At 47.4% G+C, this 17,355-nt stretch overlaps 1 protein-coding gene across 1 annotated transcript; it reads left to right on the top strand.

The window, feature by feature from the left end:
* Positions 1-14,055, top strand: CTSW (cathepsin W). The gene is made up of 11 exons (XM_035098969.3): positions 1-195; positions 715-781; positions 1,557-1,670; positions 2,923-3,074; positions 4,159-4,258; positions 5,451-5,531; positions 6,791-6,910; positions 7,574-7,638; positions 8,143-8,227; positions 10,612-10,688; positions 13,171-14,055. The coding sequence occupies exons 1-11, from the start codon at positions 97-99 to the stop codon at positions 13,279-13,281; spliced, it is 1,071 nt and encodes a 356-aa protein (XP_034954860.1). The 5' UTR covers positions 1-96; the 3' UTR covers positions 13,282-14,055.
* Positions 14,056-17,355: the final 3,300 nt, after the last annotated feature.

Raw genomic sequence — 17,355 nt, 5'->3', positions numbered from 1 at the left:
ACCCTGTCTCACCTCAGCATCTTCTTCTTTCTGAGCTCTGAACCTCAGAAGCTACTTTCACTCCTTAACCACACAGCTCTGCAGATTGCAGCCGCGATGTGGCCGGCAACCTTCCCTGCCGCTGGCTTAATGCTGTGGGGGCTCTGGATAGCTGCCCCCTTTGCTAGCACCTTTCTGGCCCCAGACCTGAGCATGGTGAGAGCGTCTGAAGGGGAGGGCAGAGGTGAGGGTGAAGGGTGGGGGTGCCCAGGTGGCCAAGGAGGGTGGTGGGCAAGGGATTTATTCAAGTACTGTTGCTTGGCATGCCATGCCCATCTGATTCTCCCTGACAGGGCTCCTGTGCTTTTAATAGCTGCCTTACAGGCAGACATTCAACTGGTGAAGCCTAGGAACACAGGAAGCTGCTCTTTACACTGAGTCAGATCATTGCTCCATCTAGCTCAGTGTTGACTACACTGACTGGCAGCAGCTTTCCAGGCTTTCGGACTGGGGACGTGGTTTGTTCGTTTCTCATGTCAAAGGCACAGACGCCAGAAGAAAAGATGGCTGCCCGAGGGCATCGGAAATGAAGCGTCTAGGCCAAAATGGGAGGTGCCAGAAATGGATAGAATTAAGATTGTAAAGCAGAAAAAATGGAGGGGGGATTGTTTGTGACTGTGGTACCCCCTGGAGGGATTCAATTAACCCACTCTGTGCCTTTTGCTTTTGTCGCAGTCCCAACTGACTCAGATGTTCCAGGATTTTATGAAGCAGTTCAATAAAACCTACCTGAGCCAAGAAGGTAACAGCAGCATTGATCCCCATTGGGTTAGGGTGTGGGTAAGGGAAGATGGTGGGAGGGGAGGGGTCCTCTCCGGGGAGAACAAGCCCCACACGTTGAGCTTTGCAGGGGGTTGGACTAGATGACCCCTGAGACCCCTTCCAGTTCGACAGTTCTGTGATTCTATGAGAGCGATAATAGAATTCACAGTCAGTTTCATGGCTTGAGGAGAACTGGGTTCCTCTCTGCATCCTGGCTTTTAATCTTGGCTCACCACGGCAACCCAGCTTGAAAAACTATTTGCAGCTCTTTGGCAGCAAACAGGAGCCTCTGAGCATGGGCAGAGTGCTTTCTGAGCCTTCACACATCTAGGCTACTTGGGCTAAGGTTTGAGACAGGAACAAAACGATGATGATGATGATGGGGAATGTCTCTTCAGATCGAGGATGGGGAAACTGTGACTCTCTTGACCTTGCCGGACTCTGACTCCCATCAGCCTCCAGGCAGCATAGCTAATGGGTCAGTGAGGGTGGGAGTTGGGGTCCAGCAACATCTTCCGGAGAGCCTGACAGGTTTCCCCACCGCCACCACACCTACTTTCTAATTTGCATCTCTTGGCTTGCTCCAAAATGTGGAATATGCACAACCTTTGGGCAAATAGAATAGCCTGGAAGGGGGGGGGGCTCTTGCTGCTTATTCTGCCAGGTGGGGCTTAGAGCTTCTGCTCCAAGGTCCTTCTCTGGGGGCACCTCTCATCCTCCTTCCTCCACTGTCTTCTCTTGATTTCTGACCCCAGAGATGCGATATCGGTTCAAGGTCTTCATGCAGAACTTAGAAGTCAGCCGGCAGCTGCAGGCTGAGGAGTTAGGGACGGCGCAGTACGGGGTCACCCGCTTCAGTGACCTGACAGGTAAAAGTGTGTGTGTGTGTGTGTGTGTGTGTGTGAGAGAGAGAGAGAGAGAGAGAGAGAGAGAGAGAGAGAGAGAGCAAGCAAGCATAAATGGGAGGCTTGATGTTGGGTGTTATTAAATTAAAGGGCATCACAGAGACAAGGCTGGGCTTTCCCAGTGGGCCACATTTTTCATAACCTTGCTGGGGCTTTGTGGCATTCTCAGGCACACGTAGGAATTCAACAGGAGAAAAATGTAGCCAAGAAAGGCTGCACCTGCTGGATTTTAGTTTGTGGAGGAGTTAATACCAGTACAGTGATTTCAAACGAAACGAAACAAAACCATTGGGTGGTGAAGGAGAGAGGAACTGAAGCTTTACCTCTGAATCTTTCAAACTCGGCAAGACCTTGACGGCTTCCAGGCAGAACTCAGGTATATATTGGGGCTCAGGAAGCAGTAGCAGATCAGGAAAAACCATACAAAATAATTCAAAATGCCAGACCACCCAGTGAAGCTGAAGATTCAGAGCAGACAAAATGAAGTCTTACCTCACACAAAGCCTAGTTAAAACTTTGGAACTCACTCCCACAAGATGTAGTGACATATCCCAGCTCGTCAAAAGCACTCAAGGAGGGTATGAAGCAGAGCCAGTGAGGGGTATTGTTTGGGGAACAGCCCGAGGGGCAGATAGAATAGCTTGGAGGCAGGGCCTTATTTAGGTTTGCTGAGACCCTTAGCTACTGAAGGTAATGGGTCCCTTTTTATGTCCAGCTGTCCTTTGTCAACAACAAATTGTCGCTGTTTTTTGTGTTCAATATATGCCATATGGTAATTTATGGACCTAATAAAAAACCATTTGCACATGCAGAATGTAGGCACCCTATCTGTAGAAATGAGCAAACCAGTGATGTTTTAGGAAGCAGGCTAGCAGGCGGGGCCCATTACTTACATCACAGGAGCCTACACAACACAAAACACAGTTGCTGTATGTAGGTTTTATTTTATTTGTTTTTATCTTATATTTTGGAAATGTACATCCAGTGGCTTTTTTCCTTTAATTTTTTTGGGGCCCCCAAGCGAGTGGGGCCCTAAGCTATAGCTTGTTTAGCTTATACGTAAATCCAGCATTGCCTGGGGGGGCCACATAGGGGCCTGAGGCCTGATGTTCCCTGTCGTGGCCTCACACACGTTACAAGACGTGCACATATCTGCTTGTGGGGGTGACTGACTGAGCACATCGCCTCCCTTTCCTTTCCTTTTCCCACCACACAGAAAGCGAGTTTGCAATGATGTTCGGCATCCCCCAACCCTCACAGCTCGGCCTGCCCCCCAGCTTGAGGGAACCCGGTAACTCCCGCCTGGGGAAAGCAAGCAAATCCTGCGACTGGAGGAAAACTGGCGCGATCCCAGCCGTAAAATACCAGGTAAGGACAGAAAGGGATTGTGCAATGCTTCGGCATACTGGGCCCGCCCCACAGAGATGGGGTGGAGGAGGAGGTATTAAGGCCAGTGTACCCCACACAAGTGATTCCCCCCAGTCTCTTCTCTGTCCTGCTTTGCCTCAGCAATGGGAAGTTCAAGGGGGGCTGTAGCAGGGTTCCCTTTAGAGAATGGGAAAGAGGCTTCAGAGTCCTTTCTGAAAGCCTCAGTTTGTTTAATGAGCTTATAGGGAATCGATGCAGCCAATGGGAGCCTCAAGGCAGAATCGGAAGCCGTTCTAGAGAACCAAGTCTCCCTTGAAATAGGCAGGCGAGGCTTGTGCAGGGCTGTCAATTTCTGTTTCAGTGCTGTTTTCAACTCCTCAGTTCAGTTCTCTGTACATCTCTTGTTTGCAATCCCCAAAGTAAAAATTCATTAGCATCCTAGTGCACGTTTTCCCCGGCAGGCACATTTTGGCATTCAGTTTTGCCAAAAAAAAAATACATTTTTTTGCTGGCAATTTCCCCTAATACAATGCATTTTTAAAAAAATGTTTTCACTAATATATGCATTCTAACACCCACTTCTCCTATGATAATAGACCCATTGTTTGTCTGGAGAGCCGCAGCACAAAACTGGGAGGAAAAAAGTGTTGATTTCAGAGGGTGTCTTGAGGGCCCCTCAGCATTCAGCCTGATATCTAGCTGATCCTACCCCCCCTCATCATTGTTTTATTTTCATTCTAGGAAATGCTTTAGTTCACCAGTAAATTTTCTGTGTGGGCAACCTGCTGTTTAAAGGCATCAGAACAAGGCTTGGGGCTGGGGGCATAGCTGCCAAGTTTTCCCTTTTCTCACGAGGAAGCCTATTCAGCATAAGGGAATTTCCCTTAAAAAAAAGGGATAACTTGGCAGCTATGGCTGGGGGGTGGGTGGGAAGGGTGCCAGTTTGGGCTTATCTCCCAAGTCAGTGTTAGGGTTTTTGAGAACAGAATTTGGGGACGGAACAGGGGTGGGGGAGAAGACGATGGGATATGTCCCAGGTTAACAATTCCTGGTCCCTTCAATCTTTCTTCTCTTCGCCTCCCAGGGCGAAGAGTGCAGGTCTTGCTGGGCTTTCGCTGCTGTGTCCAACATTGAGGCCTTATGCAACATCCACAGACATTTGCCAAGGAACCTTTCGGTCCAGGGTATGTCGGGCATCGGGAGGGCAGGGCGAGGGGTGGGTGGGTGGCCGGAGACAGGGCATGGGAGTAAATTTTGAGGCACAGGAGCTCATCATGGTAGTCTCCTTCCCATAGCCACACACCCCAAACATCTCAGTGGGCTGGCTCTTGAGCAGCCGCACCCCAAGCAGGGCACTATGACAGCTGGGCAGGGCCACCCATCTGTCAGTCACTGGTAGGGACGGGCAAATGTGACAATTTCAGTTTCTCTCGGTTTCTCATTTTTCCATTCTCATGTTCGGTGCTCCACATTTCCACAGCAGTTTGCTGTTTGTTTGTTTTTTAAAAATCACAAGCACTCTAGTATGGATTTCCCCTAATGTAGCACATTTAAAAGCCATTTCCCCTAATAGGCACATTTTTGCAAAACAACTCCCCCATACACAATGCATTTTATTTCCACTAACATATGCACTTCCATGCACAGCTTACTTGGCCAGAGAACTGCATTGCAAAATTTGCCAAGTGTGAATTTCAAAGGAAGGCTGTTTTTCTGGTTAGTTTATTGTTTTGGAAAGTGGGGATTCGTTAGATTCACCTTTAAATGTGAATTGAATCAAAAGTCTCACCCATCCCTAATCACTGGATGTCTAAAAAACCCCACTGGTATATTGACTTGTTACGCTGCAAAGGAAGGTCCCAGCCAATCCAAGTGGGAATCTCTTCAGTTGAATTTGCCAAACTGGCTCCGAGCTGTGTAGTCTGCCCCATCCTTGCTAGCTGGCAGGTTCTGCTTTTCGCCAAGGCATGGAGATTACATTCCAAAGGCTGGAGACAGATTTCTTGCTATCAGGAGACCCTCTCTTGTCATTCATTGACTGTTGTCTTTCTTACACGAGTTAATGGGAGCTACCCGTCCTGAACCCAGCCATCAGCCTAGCAAATAGCACTTATGCTGTAATTTGTGGTTGAAAAAGAAAGAAGGGGCGGGGGGAGAGTGCAAACATTACTGTTCTCCTTTTGTCCTTCCACTGAACCATTTCCATGTAGGGTGCATTTACTGTCCAGCCATTCAGGAAATTTTACAAAGCAAGCTTTGGGTCTCAGCTCTGGCAGGGACCATCAAAGGGGCGGTTGTGTGTATGTTGAACCCAAACCACCAGTCCAGTTTGGGATTCTCCTTAGGGTGGGTTGACTCTTTGTTCTTCCATTTCAGAGGTAGTAGATTGCACATACAACAAGATCGGTTGCCTGGGAGGCTTTGTGTGGGATGGACTCCAGACTGTCTTCAACAGCAGTATGCAAACCTTTTGAATTCCCACTCTTCTTATTTATTTTCTGTACGAACAACCCTTATAGCCTGCCTTTCCTCCGTGTATCTGGGCCATTATGTTCCCTGCCAACATATTTTACCCTCACATCAAACCCTGCAATGCTGTTAGCCAGGTAGATACAGTCCCAGTTTAATTCAGAATTATTACAGGGCCATTATTAAGCATGAGTCCACAGTGTGATGCAGCAGTAAAAAAAAGCTAATGCTATTCTAGGCTGCTTCAACAGAAGTATAGTGTCCTGATCAAGGGAAGTCATAGTCCCGCTCTATTCTGCCTTGGTTCAGACCACACCTGGAATGCCGTGTCCAGTTCTGGGCACCACAATTTAAGAAGGATGTTGACAAGCTGAAACCTATGCAGAGGAAGGCAACCAAGACGATCAGGAGTCTCAAAAGCAAACCTTATGAGAAATGGATGAAGGAGCTAGGTATGTTTAGCATGGAAAAGAGGAGACTGAGAGGAGAGAGGATCAAATATCTAAAGGGCTGTCACATGGAAGATGGAGTGAGCTTATTTTCTGCTGCTCCAGAGGGTTGAATCCCAACCGATTGATTCAAAACACAAGAGATTCTGACTAAACATTAGATTAGGAAGAACTGTTTGACAGTGGAACAGACTACCTTAGAAGTTGGTGGATTGTCCTTCCTTGGAGGTCTTCAAGCAAAGGTTGGACGGTCATCTCTCCCGGATGCTTGAGTTGAGATTCCTGCATGGCAGGGGTTTGGACTAGATGACCCTCGGTGTCCCTTTCCACTCTATGACTCTTTGATTCTAGGAATGTAGGAAGCTGCCTTTCACTGAGTCACACCTGGGCTCCACGTAGCTCAGGATTGTCTCTGCTGGCCAGCAGAGGCTCTCCAGGGTTTCAAATCTGCCCCACCTATGTGGGGATGCTGGGAACTGAACCTGGGAACTTCTGCGAGTAGGTGCTCTGCTACTGAGCTACCGCCCTTCCCTATGTTTGCACACTGCTGGCACTTTTGCCTATTTCACCCCATTCCTTGGATCTTGTCTTTATTCCCTCCTGCCCCAAGAGAATAGGCAAACTAAAATTCGGGAAGCTAATCGGCCTGGCATTGTATAAACTGGAGAGGCTGGCTGGGATCTCTCTCTGTGTGTGTGATTTTCCCGCTTAAGTAGGGAAGGGGAGAAGGGGGCGGGAGCTGCCTTCTCCCAGCTTGCCTGCCATTCACCTGCTGTGTCTTCCTTCCTTCCTTCCCAGGCGGACTGTCAAACAGCCGACTGTACCCCTACACCGGCAGAAATCAGGCATGCCAAAAGCACCGGAAACGAGAGGTTACTCAGATCGACGGCTATGAATTACTCCCCAGGGATGAGAATTGTAAGGATTTATTAGCGCACGGCAGAGTAGGAGGTCTGTGGGGGAAGTGGGTGTGAATTGCAACTTCGCAGCGCTGGGTTGAGGGCACTGAGAAAAGGATAAGAAGGCATAATTTGTTAATGGAGGTGTTAGAACTGATCCTTTCTGATTCTAGAGTTGCGGGAAATTTGCCTCTAGCAAATACGCAACAAGGGAAGGGGAATGTACTCTGCACATGTTTAGAGATGCTCTCCTCTGCTGGTATTATCCATGACTGGGCCTAGGCTCTTGGGATCTTGACTCGGTGTAATGAATGAACATGTAGCAGGAGGAAAGGGGCTACTCATTAGAAAAGTCGCTCTGGACATTCTCAGAGGCCTTCCTCATAATTCCTCATGTTCTAAGACTGAACTTGGACACTAGAATATATATTTGGAGAGAGGGGTTATTGGGTTGTTTTGGGTTTTATTTTTATTAGGATTATTTTTATATTGTGATTTTATGTTGTAACTGGCCTGAGACCTATGGGTACAGGGTGGTATACAAATTTTAATAATAATAATAATAATAATAATAATAATTAATAATAATAATAGTCTAGTTTGCTATAAAGGCCAGGGTTCGCCTATCTTCTCCCTACCCCAGTGCTAACTTTTGGCTTCCCCTGCCCGCTGCATTTCTCAGATATCGCTGGAATCGTTGCTTCCCAGGGGCCTGTAACTGCCCTCCTTAACCAGGCTCACCTTAAGGTAGGTGCCCAACAGAGTGGAAGAGAAATCCCATCTCACCCACCGACTTACCCAACTTCTTTGCTCATGCCCTCTCCAGCGGCGTCTGGTGCCCCTTGCTGCTGGTAGGACGGGAGGCAGGGAGGTGAACACTAGGTGGCGCCAGAGCCCATGACAGGCAGAGCCAACTCATTCTGGTTCCTCTATGCTACATCCTCCTCCTCCCTGCTGAGTTTTCCAAGGGAAAACACTGCAACTAAGGAGGAAGCGGACAGGCAGGGCCGCCCCCTGGGCTAGTTCCAAGTAAGAAAGCAGGAGAGTGAGGCAGTGGCGGGCTTTGGGCTCTCAAATGTCGGTGGCGTCCTGTGCGGTTGAACCAGTCGCACCACCCTAAAACCACCTCTGGGTTGGAGGCAGGCTGCGGGCAAACTGAGGTTGATGGAACAGCATCGCATTCACATGAATGGCCGCCTTGCTTTCTGCTGATTTAGACCTGCTCTTTCCCCCTTTCTCCCTCTCTACTAGCATTACCAGAAGGGCATCGTCCAATCCCAGTCCTGCAACCCGATGCTACTGGATCATGCTGCGCTCATTGTGGGCTACGATGAAGGTGAGCAAAGGGCTTCACTCTCTTGTCTGTGCAGGGCGATTATTAGACTCTGTAGGTCCATAGCTGCTGTTCTGTAAAATCCTCCTCTCCACTTGCACTCATTGTCTCCAGACTGTACCATTTTCGATTGCAGGTGATGGCTGCCATGACGGAATGCTCCACTAACCATTATGGGTGAACCCTGAATATATCCTGACATGTTAGTTTTCTATGAGCAGGGATTTTTTTCCCCCATGGAGGATCCTAGAATTGGAAGGAAGCCCCGAGGGTCATCTAGCCCAACTCCCTGCAATGCAGGAATCTCAACTAGATCATCCATGACAGATGGCCGTCCAACCTCTGCTTAAAAACCTCCAAGGAAAGAGAGTCCACCACCTCCCGAGGGACTCCCTCCCGCTGTCAAACAGCTGTTACTGCCAGAAAGTTCTTCCTGATGTTGAGTCGGAATCTATTTTCTTGTAACTTGAATCCATTGGTTCAGGTCCTGCCCTCCTGAGCAGGAGGAAAACAGAAGCTTGCTCCAGCATGGAGCTCTTGTGTTGAGCTCTGCCTCCGCGAGACGATACTGACCAAAAGCCTATCTGGCCAACTCCTCCCTGTCCTTCAGGAAATGTGTCAATTATTTCCAGTTTTGAAGTCTTTAGGCTGGGTAGTTGCTGCTGCTGTTTTTACTGCCAGGTGGATTGAATAGGACAGGTTTTCCCAGACTTTGTCCCTCTTGTTGTTGTTTAGTTGTTTAGTCGTGTCCGACTCTTCGTGACCCCATGGACCATAGCACGCCAGGCACTCCTGTCTTCCATTGCTTCCCGCAGTTTGATCAACCTCATGTTCGTAGCTTCAAGAACACTGTCCAGCCATCTCGTCCTCTGTCGTCCCCTTCTCCTGGTGCCCTCCATCTTTCCCAACATCAGGGTCTTTTCCAGGGAGTCTTCTCTTCTCATGAGGTGGCCAAAGTATTGGAACCTCAGTTTCAGGATCTGTCCTTCCAGTGAGCACTCAGGGCTGATTTCCTTAAGAATGGATAGGTTTGATCTTCTTGCAATCCATGGGACTCTCAAGAGTCTCCTCCAGCACCATAATTCAAAAGCATCAATTCTTCGGCGATCAGCCTTCTTTATGGTCCAGCTCTCATTTCCATACATCACTACTGGGAAAACCATAGCTTTAACTATACGGACCTTTGTAGGCAAGGTGATGTCTCTGCTTTTGTCCCTCACAGACCGCTTAAAAATGGCTGGTGCTCTTGGTAGACCAGTTTGTGATCCCCCCCCCCTGCCTGTCACAGGAACTGTAATGTAGTGTACTAGATGCTGTAGAAGAGGAGGAGCACTGCATTATAGCTGTCTTCATCTGCAGCTGGAAAGGAGACTTGACTGCCTTAATGAGTAGAAGACCAGAGTGGAATTTTTCTCCCTCTCCTGTAATACTATGAAAATAATTGGGTGTTGTTTGTTTGTTTTATTTTAATTTTAGGGAAGTATTTCTAAACCAGTGTTTCCCAACCTTGGGTCTCCAGCTGTTTTCGGACTACAATTCCCATCATTCCTGACCACTGGTCTTGCTAGCTAGGGATGATGGGAGTTGTAGTCCAAAAACAGCTGGTGGCCCAAGGTTGGGAAACACTGTTCTAAACAACCCCCTCATAAACTATCAATACTGATATGGTACTTTGGGGGATTTGGAAGGCTTCAGGTGCATTGTATTGTTTGTAATCCTGACATCTGTTTATTTATTGCTATTCATATTTATATATAAAATCAGAGCTGTCTACAAACAACAGTACATAAAACCATACAGTGAAAACTGTATGAAAAGTTAAACTTAGAAATCGGGTGGGTGAGCAAATTGATCAATGGTCTGGATACCAAGGCTCATGAGGAAAGATTGAGGGAGTCGGGTATATTTAGCCTGGAAAAGAAGAGTTTGAGAGGAGATATGATAGCCACTGTCAAATATCTGAAGGATTGCCACATGGGAAATGGAGCAAGCTTGTTTTCTCCTGCTCTGGAGGGTAGGATTCAAGTTACAAGAAAGGCTATTCCTGCTATGATTCTATGGCTTAACATCTTACAACTTTGATTGTAAGAGCTGTTCGACAGTGGAACGGACTCTTATGATACGTTGAGTACTCTCCATCCCAGGAGCTGAAAGCTTCTCAGTCTCACGGCATAGTAAATAACTTTTTTCAGAACATCAGAGGTTGATCCCCTGCTCACTGTTATCTCCAGAGTGAATTCAGTAGCCAATATTTATGTCTTGGCTATCATCGGTCACCATGTAATTATCTCCATTGGCAATATGCCGACAGAAGACGCTCAGTCCGCCATGTTCCTCCCCCAGAAGTATAAAGCAATACTTAGCTTCCATTCTCCCCTTCTGTGCAGTCAAATCTCGACGTGGATCCTGGACCGGACCATATTGGATCATCCAGAATTCGTGGGGAGAGCACTGGGGAGAAAAGGTGGGCTGGTCTCCACTTCTTTGGCCATTGGGGAGTCTGGGTGGAGTGGGGCAGGAAGCATAGGAACTGGGCAGGGGTGCTGTGTGCCTGGCATGAGAGAATCAGATGGGGCGGGTGAAACCCATCAACATCCTTGTTAAGCTGGGGGGGGGGGTGCTTCCATCTCAGGACTTACAATAATTGTCTTTTGACTACTAATGGACCAGCACTGGCTATAATGCTTGGGACTGGGGGCAGTGGATGAGAGTGGGCTTTAGGGAGCTGCCTAGCGCCTAGTATTTGAGTGACAGTGCCTCTCTCAGAATCTCAGGCAGAGTGGGGTCTTTCATATCACCTATTAACTGAAGGTGCCAGGGAATGAACTTGGGACATCCCTGTGCTTCGTCACAGGAGAGTGCTGGTCAGTACCGTGTTTCTCCAAAAATAAGACACCGTCTTATATTTATTTTTCCTCAAAACACACACACTATGGCTTATTTTCAGGGGATGTCTTATTTTTTATTAAGTATGGTACAGTTTAACCTAAAAGGTTAAACTGCCTATCACTATGGCTTATTTTCGGGGTATGGCTTATATTCCTTGAATGCGTAAAAATCCTGCTATGGCTTATTTTATGGCTACGTCTTATTTTTGGAGAAACAGGGTAATCACACAGTTCAAAGGTGGAGTTAACACTTTATTAGCAAAAGAACGACCTCTACAGATTTGGTTGAATGTCAGGCCTAAGGAGCAGAGCAGCTCATACCTGATGAATCTCCTCCATGAAAATCAGTTGCTGAGACTGAAAGCCTCCTCACCAGGGCTTACCCCCAGCAATCAGAGACTGTGCCTGCATGCAGCCAACCAACCTCACCTCCCCCCTTTTCACGCCTCTTTTGGTTCTGGGAGATGGGGGTAGCGGAGCTTGTTGCAGCAGGAGGGAGATACATCCTGGCTGACTCCTTTCTGCCTTTTGGGTTCCCTCCTTCCTGCTTCAGCTTCTGCCTCTGATTCTAGTCTTCTCTCTGCCACAGACTCTCCCTGCTCACTAAGCCCTGTTGCCTCCAGCTTCCGACCCATCCTCCTCCCCGTCTTCTCCCTCTGCCCACTCATCGCCATCCCATCGCCACTCCCTGGGCCATAGCTGCCAAGTCTCCTGTTTTTCACGGGAAATCCCCAGATTTTAATCCGTTTCCCGCTGTTATCCCGAATAAAAAAAATATCCTGGAAATCCCCTGGATTTCCTACCTGCCAGGGAGGCTCCGTTTCGGGTGCCGCTCTGCCCATGCCTGGGCACCAGAAATCATGCAGAGCGGCACCGGAAGTTGCTTCTACGCATGTCATGCATAGAAGCGACTTCCGGTGCCACTCTGCCCATGTCTGGGCACCGGAAATCGGGCAGCGCCGGCACTGGAAGTTGCTTCTACGCATACCCAGACATGCGTAGAAGTTACTTCTGGTGCCGCGCCGCTGCTGATCCTGCATTTTTCAGGGGGAGACTTGGCAGCTATGACCTTCTTCCCTTGGGGGTTCCCCAGCTGATTCCTGCCACCATTCCTCTGCATCCAACCAGTCCATGACACACAGTCTCTCCCAGGTACCCAAGTAGTTAGTTGTAGCAGCTCAGGCTAGTTGTCTGTCTAGCTCATGATTATCTAATCTGATGGACAACAGGACCTCTCATCTCCTTCCTGATCCTCTTAAGTGGAGATAGAAACTGGGACCTTCTGCTTGCAAGCAGGTGTTCTACCACGGAGCTGGTGCCCCTCCTAAACTAATTTTTCAGGGGAGAAGTTGAACACACACATGGTGTGCAAAAGGTCTCAGCTTCAATTCCTGGCATCTCTAGTTAAAAACAAGGAGGTCAGAGAACATCATTGGAAAGACAACTTCTCCAGCAAGCCAATCAGGGTCTACGGGGGGTCACTAAACTTTTGGTGGGTGTATGGGGAATTTTGAGTAAGTGCTCCGGGTGTTGATTACAAAATGGCCACTGTGGGTTGTGGAGTATAACACAAAATGGCTGCCATGGAGAGTGGGGGTTTGGCATAACATCAAATGGCCACTGTGGCGTGTGGGTCATAAAAGAAAATAGCTGTTGCTTCCGAAAGAGCAGGAAAAGTGACAGGACCACAAAAACCACCTACATCAGCCACGGCTACATTTGCTCGCAGAGAGAAGCTCTTTTTGTCTTTCCTCTGTTCAGAACGGGTGGGAAGGTGTCTGGCTCTGGCATCAAATGAAATGTGGGCTTGTTTGAAAGGTGTGTGTTAAAAGTAGGAGAGGCTGAGCCATTGAGAAGAGGAACTGAGCAGGAAGAGCTCCCTCGAGCATCACTTTGCTGACCTCTGCTCGAGACAATATTGGGCTAGATCAGGGACCCTGCGGCCCTCCAGCTGGCATGCTTGGACTGACATGCCCCCAAAAGGCGCTGAGCGTAGGGCTTTGGCCTGGAGCTCAGCGAGAGCCGTGACACTTTTGACCCCATTCTCTTCCCACCTAGGGCTATTTCCGGCTGCACCGTGGCACCAACACTTGCGGCATTGCCATGTTTGCAACAACGGCGATTGTCCGGGATTCCGGGGGAAAGAAACCTGTGGCTTGCCGTCCTTGATGGCGCAACTGCGTTCCTGTGAAAGGGGAAGCTCTACGGCAGGGGGAGACCGTGGGGTGCTGAACTTCAATTCCCATCACCTCTGACAACCATGAGCCATGATGGCTGCAGCTGATGGGAGCTGGAGTCCAACGTCATCTGGAAGCGACCGCATGGGCTGACTCCTGCAGTGCATCACCTCTTTTTGGCTCGAATCAGGCCTGCCATTGCTGTTTCTCCCCTTGCACCGCTTCTTATGCCACAAGCTGTCATACCCCAGCCATATTTTTCTAAAGCATTATGTCAACAAACAGTTCAGACCCCCAGTTGTGCTGGTTGTGGTATGCATGCCAGCAATGGGGCAGGGTTGAAGTGGTGGTGGACCTATATTTCTTCTAGGGGCCCTTCGCAACCAGCAACGAGGTCTAGATAACCACTGTTTTCTTCTCCTTCTCCTTCTCCTTCTCCTTCTCCTTCTCCTTCTCCTCCTCCTCCTCCTCCTCCTCCTTCTTCTAATTTTTTATTAAAGGTAAAGGGAACCCTGACCATTAGGTCCAGTCGTGACTGATTCTGGGGTTGCGGCACTCATCTTGCGTTATTGGCCGAGGGAGCCGGCATACAGCTTCCAGGTCATGTGGCCAGCATGACAAAGCCGCTTCTGGCGAACCAGAGCAGCACACGGAAACGCCATTTATCTTCTCGCTGTAGTGGTACCTATTTATCTACTTGCACTTTTTACGTCTGATTTATTTTTGTGGTGTAGGCTTATAGCCAAATAAAGATTTATCTACAGTATCTATCTTGCCATTTGACGTGCTTTCGAACTGCTAAGTTGGCAGGAGCTGGGACTGAGCAATGGGAACTCACCCCGTCGTGGGGATTCGAACCGCCGACCTTCTGATCGGCAAGCCCTAGGCTCTGTGGTTTAACCCACAGTGCCACCCGCCATCCCGCCACCCACATATTTTTTTTTTAGTTTTACATGAAAGTTTTACACCATAAACATAACATTTTCACACATTAAAAAAGGGGTTCTTTCGAACCTTGAGACCTCCATCCTTCCCTCCATGGGTTCCAGTTCTATTCCTGCATCTTTTACTGTAATCTATCTGTTAATAGATAAATAGATAAATAATAGATAAATAGGTACCACTCCGGTGGGAAGGTAAACGGCGTTTCCGTGTGCTGCTCTGGTTCGCCAGAAGCGGCTTTGTCATGCTGGCCACATGACCTGGAAGCTGTATGCCAGCTCCCTCGGCCAATAATGCGAGATGAGCACGCAACCCCAGAGTCGTCCATGACTGGACCTAATGGTCAGGGGTCCCTTTACCTTTATCTGTATCCAAAATCATAGTATCCAAAATCCATGTTACATTACAAGTGTCCTTGTATTCCTGCCAATGATTTCAACTGTTTACAGTGATCTCTCAAATAGATTAGAAAGTCATTCCAGTCTTTTAAAAATACTTGGTCTTCCTGATTTCGGTTCTTTCCCGTCAGTCTTGCCATTTCTGCATATTCCATCAGCTTGGTCTGCCACTCTTCTCTGGTCGGCACTTCTTCTGTCCATCTCTGGGCAAGAAGCATCCTTGCTATTATCTTCTTCAATGGGGTTGTTCCATGACAGATCAGCACATTTTTAAATATAAAAAATTAACTACTACATCTCAGGTTTTGATTAAAATTCTTGTACTGGATTATCTCACCTTTCAAAATCACTGGTATGAATTTAAAAAAGTCCTATGCCTTGCCTTATAGTTTTCAAGTTATTGCAGGGATGAAAATAAGGGGAAATTAGGAAAATGTTATATGCATACAGAATGCACTTCTTAAAAAGCCATTGTTTAAAGCAACGTGAATGAAAGTCGCTTCTGGGGCCCCTCTGGGATTAGGGGCCCTGAAGCTTAAGCTCCATTAGTTTCATAGTATTTGTGTTTATTAAAGTTTTTGTGTGTGTGTTACAAAACAAACGGATAAACAGGGAAAGGTATATCTATTGCCTCAATGCATAGTCTTTGTGAGAGTCGTGGCCCTGGTGAGGAGCCAAAATGGGATAGGACCAAACTGCTTCTCTCTCTTGCTGACCCCTATTGGGGGGAGAACAGGTCTGTGAACATAGGTCTGTGAACAGATTGTTTGAAATGAGGCTAATTTGCCCTAAGAGGACAAATATATACTGAAGAATTACGGTAGGGACCAAGACCCAGTGGGGTGGCTGAAATGTTGGGACAGGGGATGGACGTATCTGTCTATTTTGGGTTTCTCTCTTTCTCTGTTTTCCAGACTTAATTTAGCTCTCCACATTTCTGCAATGATTCGGCATAGGGGGAAAAACTTGTTAAATTAGTCCAAATTTGTCCCAATATATTTCCACCTTTGCAAGCAATTGTCCTCTACAATGCCTTGATTTATGTTCTTTTCCCCACTGGATGTGTTCTTACTTTCCTCTGTTATAAGCAATTTGGTTTACATTGGTTGAAATTTCAGATAACTCTTGACTGCTGAAGGATTCCTTTTGGCATGATGTTTTGAAGGTGAAAATCAGGTTGTTTTCTCGTTCAAATGCAAACAGAGCTGAATTTCTCCTGCATTCCTAGGATGGAGCTATGTTCAAATTGCCATGAAGCTCAGAGTGACCGTGGGCCAGAGGCACACTCTCAGCCTAAACTACCCAGCAGAGACATGTTGTAAAGATAAAAGGGGAGGGTAGAGAACCATATTTGTCTCCTTCTTGCATGGGGACAAGAAGGGAGAAATAGAAGCGTAATTTAAAACAAACACATGCAGAGGGAGGCAGAAAGTAATTGCGTTTTCCCCAGACAATTCAAATTTTCTGCCCTTAATCCAATTCATAGAATTTGCTTGCAATCTTGTATCCCCAAATGTTTTTACAGTGTATTCTTACAATTATGGGATATAATTTAGATATATTTTTTTAAAAAAAATGAAGACTGTGGCCCCATCTGCACTATACTTTTAAAGCAGTATTATACCACTTTTAAACAATCACGGTATCCCCCAAAGAATTCTGGGAGTTGTAGTTGGTTGCTGAGGGTTGTTAGGAAGACCCCCCCCTATTCCACTCATGGAATTCTCAGAGTAGGTTAACAATCAGACCCTCTTCCCATGGATCTCTGGGAATTGTAGCTCTGGGGGGGGGGAGGGATAGGGGCCTGAATACCCTTAACAAACTACAATTCCCAGAATTCTTGGGGGGAAAGCCATGACTATTTAAAGTGGTACAATACTACTTTAAATGCATATTGTAGACGGGACCTGAAATGCACTGAATTTCCCCATGTTGGTAGGGTTGCCAGACTCACTAGAGGACAGGACTTCTGTGCCTTTAATTGCCCTGCTCTCTTTTGAGTCTGGAAACCTTAAAGAGAAACCAGCAGACCCTTTGTTTAATTTCCAAGCAAAGGGTCTGCTGGTTTCTCTTTAAGGTTTCCAGACTCAAAAGAAAGCAGGGCAGTCCTGTCCTCTATTGAGTCTGGCAACCCTACATGTTGGCAAGGGTTTTAAGGTAGTGATTCAGAAAATAGTGGGCTGTGTGTGTTTCACTCTCCCTTCTTTATGGGGCATTACAGAAACGGGCCTGCATTAAGAGTTTCAGATTCCAGCAAATGCAGTTTCTGTTCTGATTATCCCTTGCATTCATATTTCACACGCAAATGTCATGAGCTGTTTCTGGTATTTCATGTTACCTTTCACTCTCTCTGTGCATGAAGTTGGTTTCTTTTCTGCCGTCTCACGTCACTTGGGGTTGCCACTCCCTGTCTTCATCATGCCTTTAACAGTTGCAAAGGTCGTACCATAAAATAAGACCCTTCCCCACAAATCCCCCCCCCGCTGCTCTTGAAAACACAGGTGCCCTGCTGGAGAGTGAGCTGAGAACCCCAGCGTGTATTACACGCTACAGATTTAAGAGGGGCTGTTTTATTGGGATTCCTGGGCTCTACCCAATGTTGTGTCCGATAGTGGACAGGCAAATATTAAAATTGTGCAGCAGAGGAATCCAATGCAACAGCTGCTTTAGCAAAAACTCATTGCCCAGTCCACAGTGCAAATGAATTTTCAGGCTGCTTATGCATT

This window comes from Zootoca vivipara, chromosome 16 (assembly GCF_965207765.1).
Source record: "Zootoca vivipara chromosome 16, rZooViv2.hap1.1, whole genome shotgun sequence".
In the NCBI taxonomy this organism is placed as follows: Eukaryota; Metazoa; Chordata; class Lepidosauria; order Squamata; family Lacertidae; genus Zootoca; species Zootoca vivipara.
The sequence above is the reverse complement of the archived record's forward strand: the minus strand, read 5'-3'. Positions and strand labels throughout refer to the sequence as shown.

Excerpts from the sequence above, each read along its gene's own strand:
- CTSW (XM_035098969.3), top strand. The coding sequence starts at position 97 with ATGTGGCCGGCAACCTTCCCTGCCGCTGGCTTAATGCTGTGGGGGCTC. Across the intron at positions 3,075-4,158 it reads TCCCAGCCGTAAAATACCAG|GGCGAAGAGTGCAGGTCTTG; the intron begins GTAAGGACAGAA and ends TTCGCCTCCCAG. Across the intron at positions 10,689-13,170 it reads GAGAGCACTGGGGAGAAAAG|GGCTATTTCCGGCTGCACCG; the intron begins GTGGGCTGGTCT and ends CTTCCCACCTAG.